The sequence below is a fragment of the Mastomys coucha genome, unplaced genomic scaffold (genome assembly GCF_008632895.1).
Source record: "Mastomys coucha isolate ucsf_1 unplaced genomic scaffold, UCSF_Mcou_1 pScaffold20, whole genome shotgun sequence".
Lineage (NCBI taxonomy): Eukaryota > Metazoa > Chordata > Mammalia > Rodentia > Muridae > Mastomys > Mastomys coucha.
This window is the reverse complement of record NW_022196903.1, coordinates 41573052-41595450: the sequence shown is the minus strand read 5'-3', so window position 1 is coordinate 41595450 and position 22399 is coordinate 41573052. Positions and strand designations below refer to the sequence as shown.

Genomic DNA, 22399 nt, shown 5'->3' with positions numbered 1-22399 from the left:
GGAAGCTATCTTACAGATAGGCCCAGAGGTTTGTCTACCTGGTGAATTTAGGTCCTCTTAAATTTACAATCCATATTCAATATCACATCTACCATGTGCTACCAACTTCAACTCTGTGGCCAAGAAAGTGTCAGTGTGAGTTCTTATAACTCCCTGATGTGCATAGTATCAGCAAGCTACTGGATCCAGATTCAACACTTAGAAATCATTCAAACCAATTCATACAAAAGACTCCTTCTCTTACAAGGTTAAAACAGGAAGGCACACAAACATCAGGAGTACTTAGGCGTGTGAAAGTATATAAAACAAAAAGGAGTTGTACACTCATGCTCTCTGTGACTGATTGCTGTCCCTCAAATGTAGAAACAACCCTGATATTCACAACTGGGTTAATGAATAAGCTAGCACAGTATCTAAACAGTGGAGACTTAGACACAGCTATGAAAAGAAACAAAGTTCTGGTATCCATTATGAGACACATAAACCTTGACATCACTATGCTAAGCAAAGGAAGCCAGTCCCAGAAGATAAATCTCTTATAATTTTTCTCATGAAAACTACTTAGAATGGTTGAAGTCAAAGAAGCAGGACATAGAATGGGAGTTGCCAGGGGCATTGGTGAGTTACTGTTTTATAAGCATGGGGCTTCAGTTTCTTCAGATATGAGGATCTCTAAACATGAATAAGAGGGGATGATTGCACAATACAATTAACAGACTTAATATTACTTAATTAATATCTAAAATCATATATAAAGTATTTTAAACCACAATTTAAAATGCAAAATTCCTGATATCTCTCTCTTACTCTCTCCCTCTTTCCCTCCCCCATCTCAGAGTGTGTGTGTGTGTGTGTGTGTGTGTGTGTGTGTGTGTGTGTGTGTGTGCGTGCTGTATAATATTTAAGTCTGACTGTGGAGTTGTCTGTTCTGGGTTTGAATCTCTTCCCATACGTTCTTAGCTGTGTGTCCTGGAAAATTAACCTCTCTGAGACTTAATTTTCTCACCTATATGGTGACATGATTTCTTTCTATCCTAGAACAAATGTGAGGTTTAAATGACATGATACATTTCAGTCACTGGAATCATGCCTGACAAGCGATGGATGATTCCAGTAGCATTATCTGATCAATGAGATAGATGAAACTAGACTCATAAATATTTCAGTTCATGTAGAAGCCATCTGAAAACTTTGTAGGAAAATGTCAGCAAAAGGATTAGATGAAGTCATTTATAAACAATGAAAATGTATAATGAACACTTTTTGAAATATTCAAGATTCTCAGTAATTAGTTGGTGGTTAGGAAGCTGGGACAATGGAAAGCAATTTGAAACATGGGAGAGACCCTTGGATCAGCTCCTGACTGGGTAAAGCTGGACATGGAATATTTCCAAAAAACAAAAACCTGATAAACAAGCAGATTCCTTCAGAAAGAATGGAACAGGATCCAAGTGGTTAGCATCTGATCAGCCTTCCTAATGTGGGGGTGGGAACTGCTTGCTAATTGTTACACAAAGTCTGGTCTAATGGTTTTTCCTCCACTTCCATCCCACCATGCCTGTATCATCTTGGCCAGGATGTAATTCTGCAGAAATTCTACAAGAGTCACAGAATGAGACAAGGGTCCTCATCAGCACACGATGCTCCTTCACCCATAATTCTATTTTAGAATGGTTAATTTTAGAGGTGATGATCTTGCTTATTGTGTCAGGCTACATGAGACCAGGAATTACCCAGCAGTGGCTACTTAGCTGAGACCCATGCTCACTTAATTAGGATTCTGGCATGGTGGGTGGGGATATTGACTATTGCTGTGAATAGTAAATCATAAATGTTAAATCATTTCCAATCTCAGAAATAACTGTGCAAAACTTCTCACAGCATAGATAATCAGGCAATTACAGGGATGGTTATGGGACTTCCCGGCCATGGTGGCTTTGTTGTGAGACCTGTCTTGCTCTGAGCTACGATCTCATTTATCTCAGCTCCATTTGTATGCATTTTATTCTACTGGAAAAGAGTAAAACGTTCAATCTAAGTTTTAGTGTTAGCCATTTAACATGTGGTCTGTGTGTTAAACTTAGAATTTAAAAATTTCCAATAGCTGGCTAAAGCCACAGCACTTACAAATTGTCCAAAAGATAAAAACAATGGGAATATCTTCACGATATTGTGTGAAAGCTCTAATCTGGGAACATGAAATGGGGTTTTAGCCCTTTCTCTAATCATTATAGTCTGTGGGATTTTGTTTGTTTGTTTTGATTTCTAAATTATGCATCTTCAGTTTCAGATATTTGTGATGATTTTAGCAGGGGCCAGTCTAGTATTTAAGCAATAATAAAAATAAAATATCACAAAATAATTTTAAGAATGCACTCATAAACACACTTTGTGACCTTCCTGTGGCTTGAAGAGTGTCATAGGATCCCATTTTGCTTAAGTCAGGGTCCAGTGAGATAGTTCAGGTGCTCATCACATATATCTGAGGATCTGACTTGAATGCTCGGAATCCAAGTAAAGGTGGGAAGAGAGACAGACTCTATAAAGTGTTCTCCACCTTGGTGTACCCCTCTGCATATCATTACACATAAATCATGTACATATACCACCACCACCAGTAGTAGAGGCAGCAGGTTTAAAAATTAAATGGCCCAAGCTGGGCCTCAGAGTGTGGAATGATAAAGGAGGGCTTTGCACTCATTTGAGTCTCAGTCCACTGATGAAACAAGTCTTTGCTATTGAAATAAGCCTGTGGGAAGAAATAAGTCCCTTTCTGGGCTGAAAGCAGTCTGAAATAGAGGCCATCAGGGCATTATTCTAACCTTATAACACTTTCAAAGTGATTTCCCACGTGAATTGTACTTATAGGTACACACTTGTTTTTCCTTTCCCTGAATCTCTGCAGAAGTAACAGCAGTAATCACTGAAGGGCACTGAGGGTCACCTGGATACTATTCCTCATTCACATCTCCTAGTCAAGGAGGCAGTGGCATCCAAAGTTAACTTTCCTGCCTGTTCTGGGTGAGAATGAGCTCCCAGACAATTGCGGGGCACATGGATTCCAATGTTATACCCTTGGAAAAGCCTTTCTTGTTCATGCCCAATGGAGCGGGAGGGAAGCAAGGGCTGGATGCTTTCTGCAGAACAGTCTGCTTCTCATGCCATTTCTAAGGGTGCAGGGCAGGGGACTGAAACAAAACACCCTTCAATAATTCCTTATTGTCTGTAACACTTACAGTAAGAGGAAGGGAACCTTGACTTGAGGTCTACTGCAGAACCAGGCAAGAGCATGAAGGAATCACTTTCAGGTTAGGTTCATTTCTGATTATTCACTTAGAATCACTGGAAATGCAACATAAGCCACATAAGGGCTGCAGAGATAGAGCAGTTGGTAAAGTGATTAAAGTGCTTTTTGCAAGTGCAAGGACCTGGGTTTGACACCCAGGACTCATGACAGAAAAGCCAGAGCTGAGAGTGGTGATGCCTGATTATAATCAGTGATGAGTCAGAGAGTTGGATATGGCCAATCAGCCTAGATCCATTGGCAAACTCTAGGCCAATGGGAGATAGTGTCTTAAAATAAAGTGGATTGTCATTCTGAGCAACGTGACACCTAAGGTTCTCCTCTGCCCTCCACATGTGCACACACATGCAGACACTGACTTACACACATGTATACATGCACACACATCACATTCACAGCACATATGTATACATACACATTTGAACACAGATGTGCACCTTCAAATCTCCCACATACAATCCATAGAATATCAAATGACTGTATATTACACTACACAACCTACCAGATGTTTACTTTTCTATATTATATTTAATTTCCAATAAATAGTTCTGTATAATCTATTTTTAGTATACTAGTGACTTAAAGTGGTAAATCGGGATGTGAAATAGTCTAGCTTCAAGCTAAGTTCTCTCTATTGCTACTCAATATTTTGAAAGAAGACTCCAGAAACATCTGTACTCACTACAAATATTTGAAGCATCCACACAAGTATTCTTTGTCTAGTGTATTAATGGGACTAGCTGAAATCCTTATTTCTTATGTCACAGAATATTTTAATAGTTGCTATTATAAATGAATTATATTTTTCAATTTGTTTAAAATGCAGTATCTATGTCATGTGGTGTTAGTAAATTCTACAGAAGCAAAACAGTGGTAAGGATATTCTAGTTGCTATTTAGTCAAGAGAGAATGAGGTGCCAGCAGTGACAGGGGTTCTAAGTATTGAAAGTCAGTTTATCTAAAGCTTGCCTGAGGAGGTCTGTGAGAGAGGCTGGAACAAGTGTATCCACAGCAAGCTTTCTGTTCTGGGATCTGGACTCAGTTATGTTCTTTGGAAGGTTTAAGAGGCAAATACATTTCTCTAAAATCTGTATTTCTTCCCTGAAATCCTACCAATTACCATTCTGGTCCCAAGTATTTCCAACTTAATATTCCCAAAGGTGAACTCATCATCTGTTTCTTTGACCTAGACTTCTTGGTTGCTTATAGATGGCTGTCACTCACTTTCAACGAGTCCAAATAGCAAGCTTGAATTGACCTCTTTTTCTTCTCTCATGGTCATAAATTCTAGGCCCAGTAGCTACTGACTCACAAGACTCTCATACACATTCTGTCATTCTCAATGGTCCCTCCAATATATGCCTTAAGCTCTTGATGGTTTTCTAGTACTGCGATGTAAATGAGAACATCCTCTATTATCTTTGACATTTGCATACTTGCACCTCAATTGCTGGAGCTGTCTATGGCGGCTTAGGAGTGTAGCCTTGTTGGAAAAGGTACACCACTGTGTCTGGGATTTTACATTTCACTCTTGCTACCTCATGCTGTGCCTGATGCTCAAGATGTAAACTCTTAGCTTGCTATTCCAGCTGCCATGCCTGTCTGCTGTTATGATGGTGATCGACTCCTATCCCTTTGCAATGTTAAGCCCAAAGAAACTCTTCCTTATATAAGGTTCCTTGGCTGTGGTGTTGTATCACATCAATAGTAAAGTAACAAAGAGACAAATTTTGTGACATCATATTCCTGAGTCCTTCAGCACTCGTGCATGACAGGACTGCATGGCTAACCTCAAGTCACATCGTAGTACCACTGCACTGATAAATAGGTTGTGCTTATTTATGCTTCCCCTTCAAGAACCTCAAACCAGGCAAATCCTACTTCCCATCTTGACTCCTCCCTTCTTTCCCTCAGTTAGTGTTAGAGTGTATCCCTCTAGCAAGTTGTGTCCTTCACATCTTCCTTAGAGCACTGACTGGGTCCTGGTGACCACACGTGTATGCCTTTTCCTATAACTGGTTTGTGAGTTGCCTATGGATGAAGGACATAATTCATTGTCAACAGTCTCTTTGCACCCAGCGTGATGTCTAGAAACAAAGAGGTTTACTAGGAGGCATGCCCTAGATTTTTCTCTCTCCCTGCCTTTCTCAGTGCTCCTATGAAGTAGGGCAAGAAGAATTGAACAGTGATGATGGTAACTGCACTCTGGCTGTGCCATGTCAGCCTCCTGAAGGGCCAGGGAATCAGAGCAGAAGAGATAAGTGAGTCAAAGAGTCTTCTAGCCCTGCTGACTGACACAGACATAACCTGTAAAGAGTGAACATAAATCAGGGCAGAGCTTCTGGTTGGTGTCACTTGCTTTTTTTTATCCCAGTACCTGGCAGAATCCCTTTGTGTTGAGTATTCGCCTAATATTTGCTGAATAGATGGCATATTGATGGACAGATGGAATGAAAAAAAGATTGACCCAAGTGCCTATGCCTTCCTCACTTTCAACTTCCACTCTTTGTGTAGCATGTGTGTGTATAGATGTGTTCTTCAAACAAAAATGGAAAATTAACTATTAGAAATTTTCTTTCACAAAAAACAACAAATGAAACATATTGAGAAACTGGAGAGATTGCCCAGTGGTTTAGAGTACTTGCTGCTCTTGCAGAGGACCCAGGTTCAAATGCCAGTACCCATACTGGGTAAGTTACAACTGTCTAGAACTCCAGCTCTAGAGGACCCGAAGCCCTCTTCTGGTCTCTAGGAGCTCCGAATACAAGTGGCAGATATTCACACAGGCCTATATATTTAAAAAAATTAATCTTAAAAAATAAGCATGCCTTTAATCCCAGCACTTGGGATGCAGGTGGATTTCTAAGTTCAAGGCCAGCCTGGTCTACAGAGTGAGTTCCAGGACAGCCAGGGCTACATAGAGAAACACTGTCTTGAAAAACAAACAAACAAACAAACAAAGAAAAACCCATAATGATAGCTACTTATGTTTTACACAAGTAACACCCATAGATTCTAAGTCATAAGTCACTGAAGTAAACAGGATAATATACATATATATGTAATTCCATTTACTTAAAGAAGTCAAACTGTTGTGAAATCTGTAGATCTTCTGTCTTAAAATTCAACCATTTTTTATTCTTAGGATTAGTTATTGAGTAACAGGTAGAATGAATTTATCTTGTACATCATTCTTGTATACAATGATTCCAGGCAGACTTGGGGAACTTAGGTTTGGTTACCCAAGAAACCTGCAGCCATGCTGACCGGGAACAGACAGGAGGCTCTGACACTGACCTGTAGATGGTGGGCTAGGCTTTTTCTTCTGGTTTGTATTCTTCCAGCTAAACTTCTAGACCCTCTTTTCTTTTCCCAGAGAAGAACTGCTGATTTTATCTTTATCTGTGACTGACACTGCCTTAGTCACTCACTGTGAAGCAGGACAAAAGCCAGCAGAGGGATGAAAACAACCCAAAATAGATCTTTTCTTGAACTGATTTGTATCAGGGTTATAAACAATTCAGATTATGACGGCAAAGGAAACAGGCAAGCACTTGTAGGCAACAGGAACAAAGGATCCTTTCCCTTTTCTCCCTTTTCCTTCTCCTTATTTTGTTTTATTTATTTATTTTTTTCTGGGCCATATACTGAAGCAAACATCCTGGGAGCTGAAAGCCCTTTTGCTCCTCTCAGGTGTCCGCACACTGCATTGTGCCCTAGCTGTTCTCTCCATCCTCTTAGGGCACAAGTTATAATGCAAATTAGTGCTGCCAACATGACTCATTATTTTCCTCTCAGAATGGAATATGAACACATCAATTATGTGCCGGGCAGCTTGTAAATGCACAGCCTTGCCACACTGACCTCCTTCTACATTTGTGTTGTTAGGGTGCTCCTGATGTTTGTCCTCTGAATTAGCTCCCCACACTTCTCACCTATTATCTTCTCACTTTAGCACTCTCCCAGGCTTCCCTTCTATTAATCCATTTGACCTGCAGACTCAGGGAGGCTGTGCTCCCTGGGCACTCACCACTGCTTGTAGTCCGCATCACAGTTGCAGTAGTACTTAGGATCTGTGCAGTTGCGCTCAATGCCGCAGGCACACTTCTGAATCCCAGGCTCTGACCCTCCCCAGTAGTAGTGCTTCTCATTGGCTTTGCCAACCCACCAGGTATAAGGACTTCCATCTGCAAGAAAGGAGAAAGGTACACTTAGAGAGGGGCCTGAATTGTATCATTATAATGTCACTCTTGTTTCCTGCTTCCTAGGAGCTATAGCAGTCTCTGATAGACTGAATGGTGCACGCCCATCTTTAAAGTAGAATTTAAAGTATTAGATTCAATAATAGGAAATGTTAACTAAAAAGTCATACAGAATGTCTTAGGTATAATTCAGTGAACTGGAATCCTAAATGGTATTAGTCTGCATTGAAGGCATACAATATTCTGCAATATACAACTAACTTCATAGCTGAGTTTGCTTTTCTGTGAACTGATACAAGTATGGAGATAAGAGATGATTGGAGCTTTGGTTTTTTTCATGTCTAACTTTGACCTCCAAATTTTATTCATGAAGAACTTAGGTCTAGGAAGGCTAAGCCCTTCTTTTATTATCCTGGAGATTAATGCACCGTATCTAAGGTCTGACACCATATCATACAGCACTCACTATCTGCTGTGTGTCTATAGCTTCTATATCCATGCAATCAAACAGCTGTGAATCAAAGACACTTGAGGGGGGAGTACTTGTGTCTGCACCAAATACACACAGACCTCTCATAGTAATTCTCTCAGGAACAGTATGCAACAACTATTTACATAGCACTTATCTTGCATTTAGCTATTAGAATTGATGTAGATATGATGTAATGTATTAGAAAAGATGTCAGAACACAGGTTAAGCGAATGTTACCCATGTGGTATAAGGAACCAAGATTACAGATGTCTACAGATGTTGGGATTGGTGGGAGCTCCTGGATTCACATTCCCTATCTCTTCCATTCACTTATTCATCCCTTTGCCTCGTTATCAAAACCCCATTGTGTTTCTATTATGTGGCACACTCTGCAAGACACCTTTTAGAACAATGGAGGAAAAATGCAGGTCGGGGATACAGATGAATGAGTACTATGAACATGGAGCAGGTGTGAGGAAAAGGAGGTTATGATGAATGTTTCCTATGAGCTGTGTCTTGTAGGTTGAGTGGGCAAGATTCCAGTAAGCCAAGATGTAAGAGAGGAAAGGAATGCTACATACAAAGGGAACAGGATGTTAATATTCATACAGGCGAGTTTTCTATGCAAGGTGGATGCAGAAGAATGGATGTGGTGTAGAGTAGGACTGGGGAGGCAAGTTTGGGAGTGTAGCAGGAGAGGACAGTACTAGATAGCAAATGAGGTCTTTGTCCAAATGAGAAATTGCTTCATGCTGACTAGTTTTTTGCTTTTCAAGCCTTCTTTCCTGCAGCTTAAGAAGCCTGAACTTTATCCTGAAATAATGGGAGGCCACTGAAAGGTTTGGAGCAGGGAATCATTACTGTGCAATTTGGGCTTTAAAAATCTCAGGTAAGATAAAAGATGAGCTTGCCTGTGATAAAATTAGGGAGGGCAGATGTGAAGTTCCCTTATCATGGAGAAGATAACTAATAATGTGGTACTAGGAGAGGAGAAAGAAAAAAAAAAACAGAAAGAATCTAGGGTAGCTGGCCTAGTGGGATTTGGGTAGGGGCGTGCAAAAGACAATTTTGAACTCACTCTGTGTATCTGTAACTAAGAGAATACTGATATGTTCTATCTAGGTAGGAAACAGGAAAAATGTTTTGAAGTTCAAGGAGTTTTGAAAAAAGATGAAGAGTCTGACACATCCTCCAGGAAATTGGAGGCAGACATCCATCCAGTGTCCGGAGCATTTCCTGGGATGAAAGTCTTGTTTTGGGAACCATCAGGGCAAGCTAGAAAATATTGGGAGAGGCAGAGATTCAGGTGGGATCCGAAAGACTACAACAGTATTTTCAAACCACACCAGAATTCCACAGAAGGCTGCGAGAAGTGCAAGGAAAATAAATCCAGTTCAAGAGAATGATAGGAAGAAAAGCCTGGAGACAGAAAGAATGAGAGGGGAGACTGAGAAGATGCTAAACATGACATCTGTTTCTTTCATTTTACGGTACAGAAAGCACTCTGTGTGAAATCTCCCTTCTGAACAAATTGTCTGAGTATTTGGTATAGCATGTTAATTACAGCTACAGTGCTATCCACAAACGCTCTAGAACCCATTCACCTTATCGATTAGCAATGACTCTGCTTCCTCTCTTCTTAGCTTCACTTGACATCCATTCTCTTTGATGTTGGGATTTTACTGTTTTAGGTCCTGACACAATTGCAATGACGCATGCTGTGTCTGTGTCTGTGTACAATGCAATTTCCTGTCTGCCTTTTCTTTCTGTCAGTCTTTATTCCTACTTTATTGCTTCTATACCGAAATAACACTAGTTTTGAAAAGAAAGAGAAATCTGCAATAGGTAAGAATGTGGACAAATCTTGGGGATATGCTAAGAGAACAGACGAGCCTTAGAGGAAACTGGGGATGATGGAATAAATGGAGGCGGTGCCAGCTAGTAAACCAAAGAGGAAATCTATTAACATATATATGTCTGGGGGTGAAATTCAGTCATAAGAATCCACCTGCACCCACTCTTTCAGGATGCTAAGTACACACTTGTATCTGTCAGTGCTCAGAAGAAAGAGGTAGGGAAGCCTTACTTTCTTCAGCCACCAACCAGGCAATCACAACATCTAAACAATATCATAAGTTACCATGATGGAATAATGCATGGACTTCTGAGATACCGAGTGAGATACTGCATTACTGTTTCTCAAGAACAGTTTTGTTAAAATGCAGGCAGTTTAAAGCCATTGGAGATGATTTGGAACTCAGGGTCACGTTCCCTGTAATGAAGGACCGATCCTCTAACTCAAAAAGGGAGCCAGTCAGGTAATTTATTCCATAAGTACCCAGATTTCACTTAATTTGGAAAGTTTAATGTTTTCCATGTTAGGATCATCATGGGAATCTTAAAATAAGAACCTGCACCAGATTTGGTAGGTAGAAAGAGATTTAAACTGTATTTAAAAGGGAGAAAGATGCCAGCTCTCTGAGATGATTCTTTTGCTTCAAGGTCTCTTCTCTTTCTGTCAGGGCAGGGGAAAAGTTCCTGACTTTTGATGTTTCCCAATGTCAAAGCCATGACCCACAATACACTATTGTTTTCTTTTCATAACACCCACAATTTAAAAAATGCCTTGCAAAGTTTTGTTTATAGGAACTATATAATATTTGCCATCCCAAGAAAAGTTGAGGTCAGTTTGTCTCAGGCTGTGTTACAGAGGAAAGGAAAACTCTGAAAAGAACCTGAATCTGGCTGTTACATAAGAACTCCTGAAGGCATCTGTCTGTAGAGATTGATGGGCTTATGAGAATTTCAGTACTATTGGGAGGTTGGAATGTTGCAGGCTAATTACTTTATATTAGGTCAAGTTCTGACCCTCTGGAACAGCCATAACTTGCTCACCTCTGTACTGGAACTAAAATCTTGTGACAAAAGAAAAAAAACCTTTTAGAATCTATTGATTTAAAAGCAACTAGCTTCTATCAATCCAGAAGATAAGAATATTATCAGAGAGCATCATGGGCCTACAGGAAAGCTCCCCTCATCTTGACATACCTGCCTCTCTGACATGCCCATCAACGCACACCTCTGATGTACCACCGTTTTAAATTTGCTTTGATTCTGTAAAACTACAAAAACTTCATAAAACTGCATTCCCAAGTCATGGTCACCACAATGTCTCCAGAATAAACTATATTTTACCCCCTTTTAGATGAGAGCTGTGGTTTTGTATCAAGGGCAGAAAATATGTAAAGGCAGGTGGTGTGGGGCTGATCTTGTAAAAGACACATGTGCCAGACTTAACCTTATCAATATAGAAGCATTGCCTCTTTAGCTACCAAATCCAGTTTGAGCATTTCACCTTTTAGCTAAGTAATGATAAATAGTTTCTCCACCAGTAAATTTTTGTTGGTGTCATTGGAAACTAGAAGATGTAATACTTTCTGAATGATGGCAGGGATAAGCTAGACACAAATAGAATGAGAGTGGTGGACCAATGGGAAGGAAACATCTTATTCAATCCACGCCAAAATGCTCAGCAGAAGAATCTGTACCTCAGGCCTCGAGCCTCATGCGTGCTCTTTCCAGTGGCTAATAGAAACAGCTCCTCACCATGTTCTTCTTATAATTTCAGACAGAGGTAGGAGCTAACACAACCCCAGAGCTGTCTATGGCTCAATATTCTTTGTGAAAATCAGAATAATGGCAAGAAAAGGAACAAGATAATATTCAGTCTCAACATTGGAAGGGGAAGGAGACTGTGAGAATGGAAGAAGAGAGCCAGCTGATCCCTGGCAGCATCTGTAGGGACTGCCTAGATGCTGAGGAAAGAAAGTTTCATTGTCAGGGTTGATTAGATGCACAGCAAGAACTGGAAGGTCTGCATGAGAGCCGAGCTCTGTATCAGTTTTGTACGTGTACGTGTGTATACGTGTGTGTGTGTGTGTGTGTGTGTGTGTGTGTGTGTGTGTGTGTGTGTGTTTCTGTAGGTAGATGTGGATTTTATGTGCCTGAAGATGTGCCTAAAGTCAACATTTGGTGTTATTCCTTAGGTGTCCACATCTTGTTTTGCATAATCAAGGCCAATCACTATCCTGAACTCATCATAGAAGCTATGCGAACATCCCGAGGCCCCCAACTTCCTAGCATTGGGATTACTATCCTGCCTAACTTGTTTTCTCTTAGCTGAAATTCAATCGGGAGATCAAATTTGCATTTGCACTTTAGCAACTGAACATCCCTTGCCCCACATATACCAGTTTTACAAGGAAGAAGAGCCTCCCCCTTCCCCCGCCATTTGACTGCAGGGCAAGACTATTACCAGACACTAGAATACACGGAGGAGTTCTAAAGTGCCATTTTCTTTGTTCAGTCTAAAGCAGTTACATGCCATTGATCAGGGGAGAGCAGGAGAGGACCTGACTATCAAGCCTCTCTTCCTGTCTCCAACTTTGCTCAAACCACAATACTGTTGTCTGCATAAATAATGCTTCAGGTTAGGGAAATGCAAAGTTTGTGTTCTCTCCCTAGCAGAATAAATCAAGTCCAGCACAAGCACACTTAGCTGCTTTCCTTTTGGCACGAGCAAACCAGCAAATGAAACACGAATAAGACAAACACATTTCTGGGCAAAAAGGAAATTGTACACTTTGTTATTCATACTGGCTAATTTGGTTAAATCAGTATAACAAAAATAAATTATTAATTTTGTATATGTTTTATATTCAGCAAGAGAAGAGTGGTACAGTTTTCTTTGAGCAAAGAATTGCCTCATTCCAATGCTATGCTAATGAGATGCTATATATATACATATATATTGTACAAAACATTATTTACCTGTTAACTGGCTTTGGGGGAAAACAGTTAAAAGCAATTGAAAAGACTTTTTACAAAGACAAGAATATGAAGTGGTAATAAAAGACATTAATTACCCAAGAGTTTAGAAACTCTAACCTTAGACTATGAAGATTCTATGAAGATTCTAGTTAACTGTGTTGTTTAGGTGAGTCACTGTAACCAGCAGGGGCCACATTCTAGGTCAACCAAACACTAGATGGCTAATGTGAGGCATCAGCCAAACATGGATGGAATGAAGTCCAGTAAGTCTTCTGTTTGGGTGCACTTCCACTTCAAATTGTGCCATAGCAAAGGGTTTCTTATGAGGTGAAGCTAGAAATGGAGAGAAAGGAGGGTGCTTGTTTTTTAAGAATACAGGTCTTGTTAATAACAAATTGTTTCAGAAGTGCTAGATCAAATGTGTGGAGAACTCTAAAAAATATGTAGCCCATATATGGGTTTTCCAGAATGTGCTCCATAGACTAGAGAACTGGGCTGTACTGTAGCTTAATAGGCTGCTTAACTAGGATGCAGGCACGGCCCAAACAAGACTCAGCTTTGTGACTGGGACATCTAATGAGTTCCATTCATCTACTTCTAGAAGATACTGAAAACAATACTCCAGGGCTTCATAAAGCCCCAAATGAAAATGTTTAACTATTGCCAACTTATCTTTTATAGATTCACAGGAGACTTTTTAGCAAGAGAAAACTGAACAGTCTCAAATAGCCCCAAACCATTGTGGTATTTAGAACCCTCAGCTGGCATCTCCTTTACAGACAATCTATTTGGGAATACAGGAAAGGTTCAAGTCCTCTACTTACATGGCAGGATTTAATCTCTATTGCCCCCATTTTAAAGTATTTTTTATCATATATATTCAAATTTCACATGATGTAATGGGGTAGACACACATAAACAACACAGTGGTCAAGGCTGAGGAGGAAAAATGCATTAACTAACTAGTCTGTCATCTCAGGCATGATCTTGATTAGTAATTCAGGTTTTAATCCTGCTCTCATACCCTCCATTCCATTTGTACCACTGCATTGCCTAATCCTTCCTGTCCTACTTCCTCAATGAATAGCACTGGGCACTCCTCTCTCATCACAGCAATCGAGTTACAAATGATATGCTAATTAATTAAAGACCCTTGAACTGATACATTGCGAATATAGAACATCATGTTGTCAGGGAGAGCCTTCCCTCTAAGCTATAACCTAGAGAAGAAGAAAGATGGAAGAGCTTGAGTAACAAACTTTCCTACTGGGGAGCAAGGTGAAAGTTTTGAGGCCAAGTTAGCAACCAGATTCTTCTTCAGATAATCTGGCAGCTATAGTTTCCAAGAATGGACTAGAGTTCTCTTTTGCTCCTGTTTGAAATGTGCATGCTCAAAGAAATTCAGGGCTCTGAACTAAAGGTGAAATGACTCCTGACACCAGAAATGGGAAATGTGAGAACTCATCACCAATTCTAGAGTTTTCTAGTTTAGTCAGGCCATCTTCTTGGGCATGTGGAATTTATTTCTTTCACTATATACCCACTTTCAAAAACTGGGCCATGGAGCCAAAGAAGCAAGAAGACTAGGCAGTGAACACATGGAGTGATCACATCTGGTTACAGGACCTCCCTTCTCCCAATACTGCTGGAGAGAACAAAGAAATGTAGGCAAGGGTTTCAAGTTTCCCTGCTATCCTAGAGTGTCCAGTAAACAATCTAGATTCCCTAGATAAGGCTATGAAAAGAAGCTCAAAGGAAAATACTGACACTGTCACTGACTACCTGTGGGAGCTCTTCTTACCAGACAAGTCTGGCACGTGTTGATGTGGACAAAGTACACTAATGATTTCAGTCCCTGGACACTTGGGCTAGTATGTAAAGAAACAGATACTTTCACTACCACAGTCTTCACTTGTCTTCTGGTTAAGACATTGTATAAGTCAGCTTTTCCTTGCTAAATATCTAAGAGAGAAGACTCATGTCAGTGCATGCATTTACAGACTATAGACAATGGTTGGTTGGTGTCGATGTTTTTTGTCATGTTTTCCCAAAATATATCATGGAAGAAGGGGATGGCAGAAGACAGATATGAAGAGATAGTCATGGCATTTATTGCAGTAGCACCTTCATTTAATTCATATTTTCAGTATACTATAGTTATTATCTTTTTACTTTTCAATTACATAATAATGATTTTACATTAAAATAGATGTATTTTACTGGTTAAACTAAAGACTATAAAAGTAAAATGAGAGCTGTTACACATCTTGGTATTTTATTAGATACAGCAGCTTATCATTTCAAGTTCCCTGTAATTTTTTGAGAAATCAATGTATTAAGCTGTACAATAATATTCTCCTTTATTTTCCAATCATCTAATTCTATGCCACTTTATGTTCAGATAAAGACCAAACAAAAGAATGAATCCAGAAATGTTCTGCAGAGTTCATACTACAAACCATTGTGGAAAATGCTTCATTTTAAAGTTCTGATATAAACATTCAATTTGATCATTAAAGGTGAACATTTTATCTCACTGTGATTGAATGTCACTAAACTCATTTGATTACAGATGACTAGAAATGAATGAAGTTGATTAGCTTAAGGTTGTATCTTTCAGAATCACATTGGATTTTGCTTTATCTTATTGATTTGAATCAGGGCCAAATATAGAACTATAGAATGGAAGTTCAGATTGGACCTGAACTGAAATGTTAATTAATTAAGAATTAATTTTACTGCATAATATTTAAATTTATTTTATTGAATTGAACTTAATAGATTTCAATCAAAGACCAATTTCACTGAGCAAAATTTAATGTAGTTGGATTCAATCATTTGGTCCTATTCAAATGAATTGGATTAATTGGAATGGAATCAAGTGACAGATTTGATAGGAGTTCATAATTCTGAGCAGGCTTAAAGAGAGCAGAATGGGCCAAGTCACTCCAAGTGAGTTTAGCTTTGGTTTTTAACTAAGGTCACTGGTACCATGGCTTCTCAAGAGCTTGGTTGGTTTCAGAAGCTCTGGGAACAAACTTTGGCATCAGTTTACCACAGGAGGGATGGAACTGCAGGCTGGTATTTCTTTGGTTCTTTTTGCTCCTCTTAATTCTTTTCTCATTTTAAATACAATGTGCTATTTTATTTTACATTGAAACTGTTGGAAGATTGATTATTCTATAAATATTATTAAAATCTTTAAAAATTTTAGTTAAAATATAATTATATCATTTCTTCCCTTTCCTTTCTTCCCTTTAGCTCCTCCAATGACCCTCCAGTTCCCTCACTTCCTCTCAAATTCGTGGCCTCTTTTTCCTTATTGTAGTTGGAACTTCTGGCTATGTGCAATTAAATATATAAAGTCAACCCCTTGCTTCCATTTAGTGTTGTGAATGCTAGTCTATATCATTGTTTCCAGCTTCTATTCTTTCATATTCTTCATGTCTTAATGTAGTGGCTATGACCTACTATTCAATGCTAACCTAACAGTTCTGGAGGGTTTTTGTACTTCCAAATCTTAAGATAAATCTTGTGAATGTTTACATTGTGGTGTTGCTGCCAATTAAAACAGTTCATGTTTGTGTCTAAGGGAGCTGTGTCTACCTACCATTTGTGAAGATTTTTAAAATTATGAACAGTTAGTGATTTTGTTTAGTGATATGTCAGCACTTGTTAACTTTGTTCACACTGTAGCATTTACAGATTTTTCTTCTGTTAATGCCAGAAATTATGATGTCATGTTTGACACACATAATATACATATGGAGAGAGATAAAGAGAGAGGGAGAAACTTGTTACTTGGTCTATGGATATTCTTACTACATACATGAATGTCATTGATCTACACTTTCCTTTGTGTTGCTGTCATCATATTTTTTTGTATCAAGCTGATACTGGCCTAAAAGAATAAGTGATAGCTTGTCTAATCTGCCTTTAAAATTATTATTATTTTTTTATTTTTTTGGTTTTTTGAGACAAGGTTTCTCTGTGTAGCCCTGGCTGTCCTAGACTCACTCTGTAGACCAGGCTGACCTCGAACTCAGAAATCTGCCTGCCTCTGCCTCCCAAGTGCTGGGATTAAAAGCGTGTGCCACCACTGCCCGGCTAAAATTATTTTAACTTTCACGTTACAAGTAGAAGTTTTATACTTCTGTCACATGCAACATAATATCTTAGAACATGTAGTCATGTGGTATGGCTAAATTGACCTAATTAACATGTGTATTACTCTACAATCTTAACATATTTACATGTTTTCAGTGATTTTCCAAATATAACATTCTGTTATTTTCTGAATTGTACAGTAGGTCTCTTGATTGCTTTTTTCTTATCTAACTTTCTGTATCATTAAACAACCTTCTTCCCCCACTATCCCAACTATTCTATCCTGTGGTCATTTGTTCAACTCTCCACTTCCATGAGTGCAACATTTTTATAAGTTTGATTGTGTGGTGTGATTGCCTTTCAATGTCTGGCTTGTTTCACTAAACATAATACCCTTAGGTCCATACCTGTTTCTGTAAAGATATAATATTCTTAATTTGAAAGGTTTCATAGTATTCTGTGACATCTACATTTCACATTTTCTCCATTCATTCATCTATTGGCAAACACTTTTTGATTTCAAATCTTGGTTATTATGAATAGTGTTTCTGAAAATACTTTATTTTCTAAGAACATCTTTAGATCTTCTTTATAATCTATCTGTCTATCTATCTGTCTATCTATCTATCTAACTATCTATCTATCATCTATCTATGGTTTCTGGGAAGTGTACTTTATAGTGTACTTTATGGTTATTTTCTTTATAACAGTTTTTTAAATATTAGGGGAATCCTTTTAGGTGGCTCCATCACCTAAATTTGCATTTGCATATTTTCTTTAGTTCTTTTGAGTTTTCTTCCATGGGTCCTAACACCAAGCCACATCTTTGTCATACATTTTCATCCATAACTCCGATAAGAGATGTGTCAGATGGTGCCAATCTCATGTGCTGGTTACTCATTACTCCTTCTTATTTGAGTGCCTGAGGTTGATTGCTGGGACCTCTCTAGATGCCTGCTCCCTTGCTCTATTCCTGCTTTGGATAGGTGACAGCCGTTATTTATCTCTACCATAAACTTTCAGTTTCAATCACATTCACTTTCCTCTTTCTAAAAGAAATTTGGTGCAATAATTTTAATATCTGAAATATTTGCGGGGCTAAAATTACTATTGGCTCTTTCTGTTAATTCAGAATTATGGTATCTAGTTTCCTCAAATATATCATGATTAGTGTCTCTCTAATCTTGTTCCTTGGAGATTCATCTGTGTAATTCTTTGAAGTTGTGGAGTCCCTGGTGCAGGGATGAGCCTCCAGGATATTTTGCATTTGCTTTTATCAGATGCCTGAGAATATTTCCAACCTCTGACCTCTTTAACACATATTTTCAGTTTGGATATTTTGCAGCATCCAAAGAGGGTGACATTAAGTTATAAACATGAGCCAGATCTTGCTTTTAGTAATATTTTGGTTTCTGACAATTTTATACATGCATAAAGTTTATTGTGATCATAGCCAACCACCTTACTTTCTTCTCACTCTTGCTCACCCATCTTTCCCCAAATAGTCCTCTTTCCACTTCCGTGTCTTTTATGGGGAAGTGAATGGACAGGACTTGTGCATGTAGCCACTTCTGTTGTTCAAAGGGATCATTTCTTTCTTTCTCCCTTTGAGCTAAAGTTCAGATCATCAAATTCCTATGCTGTCATCTTTTCAGAAGTGAGTTTCTAGTTTTCAGTTTTTCATCCTTTTATCTACTGCTGAGAGTCTATTGCCTTGGATTCTCCTTTCCTATCCAGGATTTTCAACACATTTTATCATTTGGCAAGGACTATTGGTCCCTATTCAAGCTGTAAGCCGAATGATACAGGTGATAGGGCTTCAGAAGTCGCATTGGGCTTTACTCCTTGCTTTTGTTCCTGATCTCGTTTTGTTTTAAAGGTCTTTCTTACAAGATCAATTACAGAGTTAGAGGGCTTTAAATGTTTTCGTTCAAGAAAACATTTAAACATTTGTGGAGTTAGGATTTACTATATCCTTAATTCTTCTGTGTTGGCTAGTTTTCTTATCAACTTGACCTAAGCTACATTTATTTTGGAAGAGGGAAACCTCAGTTGAGAAGATGCCCCCAGCAGATTGGTCTTGGGCAAACCTGGGGGGCATTTTCTTGATTGAAGATTGATGTATGAGAGCCCAGCTCATTCTGCACAGTGTCCCCTCTGAGCTGGTCCTGGTTGCTCCAAGAAAGCAGACAGAGCAAGCCATGTGGAATACATCAGCAAACAGCATTTCTCTATGGTTTCTGCTCCAGTTCCTGCTTCCAGGTTCCTGCCTTGTGTTCTTGCCCTGGCTTCCCTCAGTGATGAACTTATAAGCTATAAGGTGATACAAACCCTTTCCTCCCAAATTTCTTTTGGTCATGGTCGTGGTGTTTTACCACAGCAGCAAAAACCCTAACTAAGATACTTATCACAGTAGTATGTTGAGGTCCTACTGTGGGTTTTAAAGCTGGTGAAAAGCTTAGGCTGTGTGGAGGTATAGGAGGTATCACAAAGGAAAAGAGAATGGAAAAAGAGAGACCTTTCTATGAAAGTGGTAATAAAAACTCAGAGTGTCATGCTACACACACGAGACAGGTGACCATCCTATAGCAGAACTTGGACTAGGCAGATCAACTAGCTGTACCTTCTTGAGTTCCAGGTTAGTCAAGTAGGAATATTTTCAAAGTAGTTCCAAAGGAGGGTATTGATCTGAGGTAAACTATTCAGCAATATTTTATAGAAGGTAAAATAGAGGTGTCAGTGGGCCTCAGTGGGGTATGGTTCTACTTCCTCAGGTACAATCTGAAAACTTTTATAAGGTGTACTGGTGTTTATTGTCCTATTGTGGGGATGCTTCATACCCCGCAATTTGAAAGACAGTTCTACACAACAAACAGCTGACAGGCCTGCTATCCCAACAGCAGACCAATCGAGAGGCCCTCTAACCAGCATTAAGGAAATGTAGATCAGAGATCAATGTTTTCATGCAATATTCAGCTACCATGTTGGTAACAGAAGCCCAAGAATAAAAAGGAACATTTGTGAAAGAGGATAGTATGAATACAGACATAGTAGAAAGACTTAAAAACAGGCATCTCTCAAGTGAAAAAGACTCAAGGCAATGTGATCTGTAGAAAGTGCATACCTCTCATCTCTGAAACCTGTGTTCAGTTCCATTCCCAATGCTGCTTTGCACCCATGCCTATGTAGTGAGTTACAGTCTGTACAGAACTTGCGGTGTTACCATATTGTATAACATATGATCATATGGCTTTATCAAACCTGGTACTCTCAAGATGGTAGTGTATTACTAGCTGAAACATAAATCCATGTTTCAAAGCAAATACAGTCACTTTTTACAAAAACTCAAGGTCACAGGCCATTAGTTTTACTGTGTCCATTTTCCTCTGATAAATCATGCTTGTCTACCTCAAGCTCCCAGAGTACACCAACACACTCACAGTGAGCAAATGAGTGATGACTCCTTTAAAAAGGAAAGAAAAAATGAATTTGAGGATCTGCAGACAACTCAGAAGGGAAGTTCATATGAGAAGTTAATCAGTTTCATGAGATGTCAAAGGCCAGCTTCAACACTACAAGGTTAATTCAAGGAAGGCAGCAAGTATGGAGATGGCAATTGGGGTATTTGCTAATGGCAGCCAAAAGGGCTCACAACTATGAAGGCTGATTGGGTTGGTTCAGATAGTAACTGACAGGGGTTGTTGTCTGTAGCAGCCAGTGACTAGAGAAAAGAAAGGAGGTAAAATCACACACACAGACACACACACACACACAGTCACATACACACACAGTCACAGGCACACACACACACACTCTGAGTGGATGAAGCAAAGCAGGCTCCAACAAGTTTACATTTTCTCTTAACCCTTTTGTACCCCATAAAACAAAGTTTTCTATGTAAGAATAAAACTACCTTATAGCCACAAGTTACATATTTTCTAAAAAAAAAATCACAATAAAAATAATATTCAAAAAGAGATTAAAATCATTTCCCAAAAGGAAATTATGACATAATTATTGATTGTGTATTTCTTTTGAAACTTACACCTAACTAAAGATTTCTCGTCTATGTTTTTCTCCACAAGATCATAGCAACCCCAAAGCAACTCTCTTGTCATAGATTGTCTACAATAGTAACTTTTTCCTTATGCTTCACTGGCAGAATCTGTATTTACTAAGGAAAAGGTCATCACTCTTACATCTTACTTTGAAGTATTGATCAACTAAAGTAGATAATTATCTGTTCTCTGTTCTTATACTCATAATAGAATTATTTAGTCTTTATTTATAACCTTTTACAAGGTGCACACTGAAAACCTGTTACCACATCCCTAGGTTACAAGATCAAGAAATTCAGGCCCAACCTAGAATAAATCTTTCTTTTGATCTTGTCTCAGGCCTAATTTTCTTGCTACTATGATTAGGTGCATGTAAGGCATGAAAGCTCACTGTACTCCTTCTCTCAACGATGTTGTTGTATGAGGAAGGAGAACATTCTATTCTTGATTCTAACATTTCTATCAACTACTCTAACTTCCCAAAATTATTTAAATCAAACTAACTTCCTAAAGCTACTTAAATCAAATCAGAAATTCCATTAAGATAATTACTGCATCTAAATAACATCCATCTTGACATTGATCTGCAGGAAACTTGCCCAACAGACTGGGCTAGCACCCAAAACGTAATCACACCAGGCTAAAGGCAGTGAGGGTCTCCCATTGTCCACTCACACCAAGCCAGGTAGATGAGGGATATGGGAATGACAAAAATGAGAAGGCACAGCAGTAGCACAAAGCAATCCTGGAACAAACCCTCTGGGGCCAAGCCTTTCTACAGTACAACCATTGTAGCCAAGTAAGATGATGGGTCATCTACAGGCCTACTTGCCTACTGTAGCTCTTCTTGCATGGCATCAGCCAATGAGGTCATAGAATAAAGTCATAAGCAAGCAAATGGGAATAATCAAGACAGAGGAGGTGCCCAGGTCTATGGAGGTGAACCCAATAATGTCCAGAGCAGAGATGTGCATTTGGCAAGATTGTTAGCTCTTACACATATTTTTAGTTCTTAACTGAACTTTCTTCTTTATTAACAGAAGTTAATAAAGAGCAGAAAAGATCAAATCTGTGATAATGAGACCAATACTAATCCATAGCTATCACCAGAGTACTAATCCATACCGATCATCAAGACTTTTATTCTCCTTCCTCCATTCACTGAAGTGTGAGTAAACCTTACACAAGCTCTGTCTCAGAAGTCTCCAGCAGAAACTGGTATTTGGAACATGTCCCAATGAAGACCTGAGTGCAGAGTCTCAAAAAGGCTGAGAAGGAAAGCTGAGCTTTTAATCTGATGCATTTGAACAGTTCCCCCACTTCCTTCTTTCTTACTCTTTTAACAAATAATAATAATAAAACAAACCCTGAAAACCCTAGAATAGCTTTGACCTTGACCTTTAGCAGACTGCTGCTCTCAAGACAG

General features: G+C 39.0%; 1 protein-coding gene across 1 annotated transcript in view; it reads right to left on the bottom strand.

The window, feature by feature from the left end:
* Cntnap2 (contactin associated protein 2) overlaps window positions 1–22399 on the bottom strand; it is a 2139844-nt gene that overhangs the window by 491318 nt on the left and 1626127 nt on the right. Inside the window, exon 14 of the mRNA XM_031381709.1 lies at window positions 7335–7491. Coding sequence (XP_031237569.1) covers window positions 7335–7491 — 157 coding nt within the window. The remainder of the gene's footprint in view (window positions 1–7334; window positions 7492–22399) is intronic.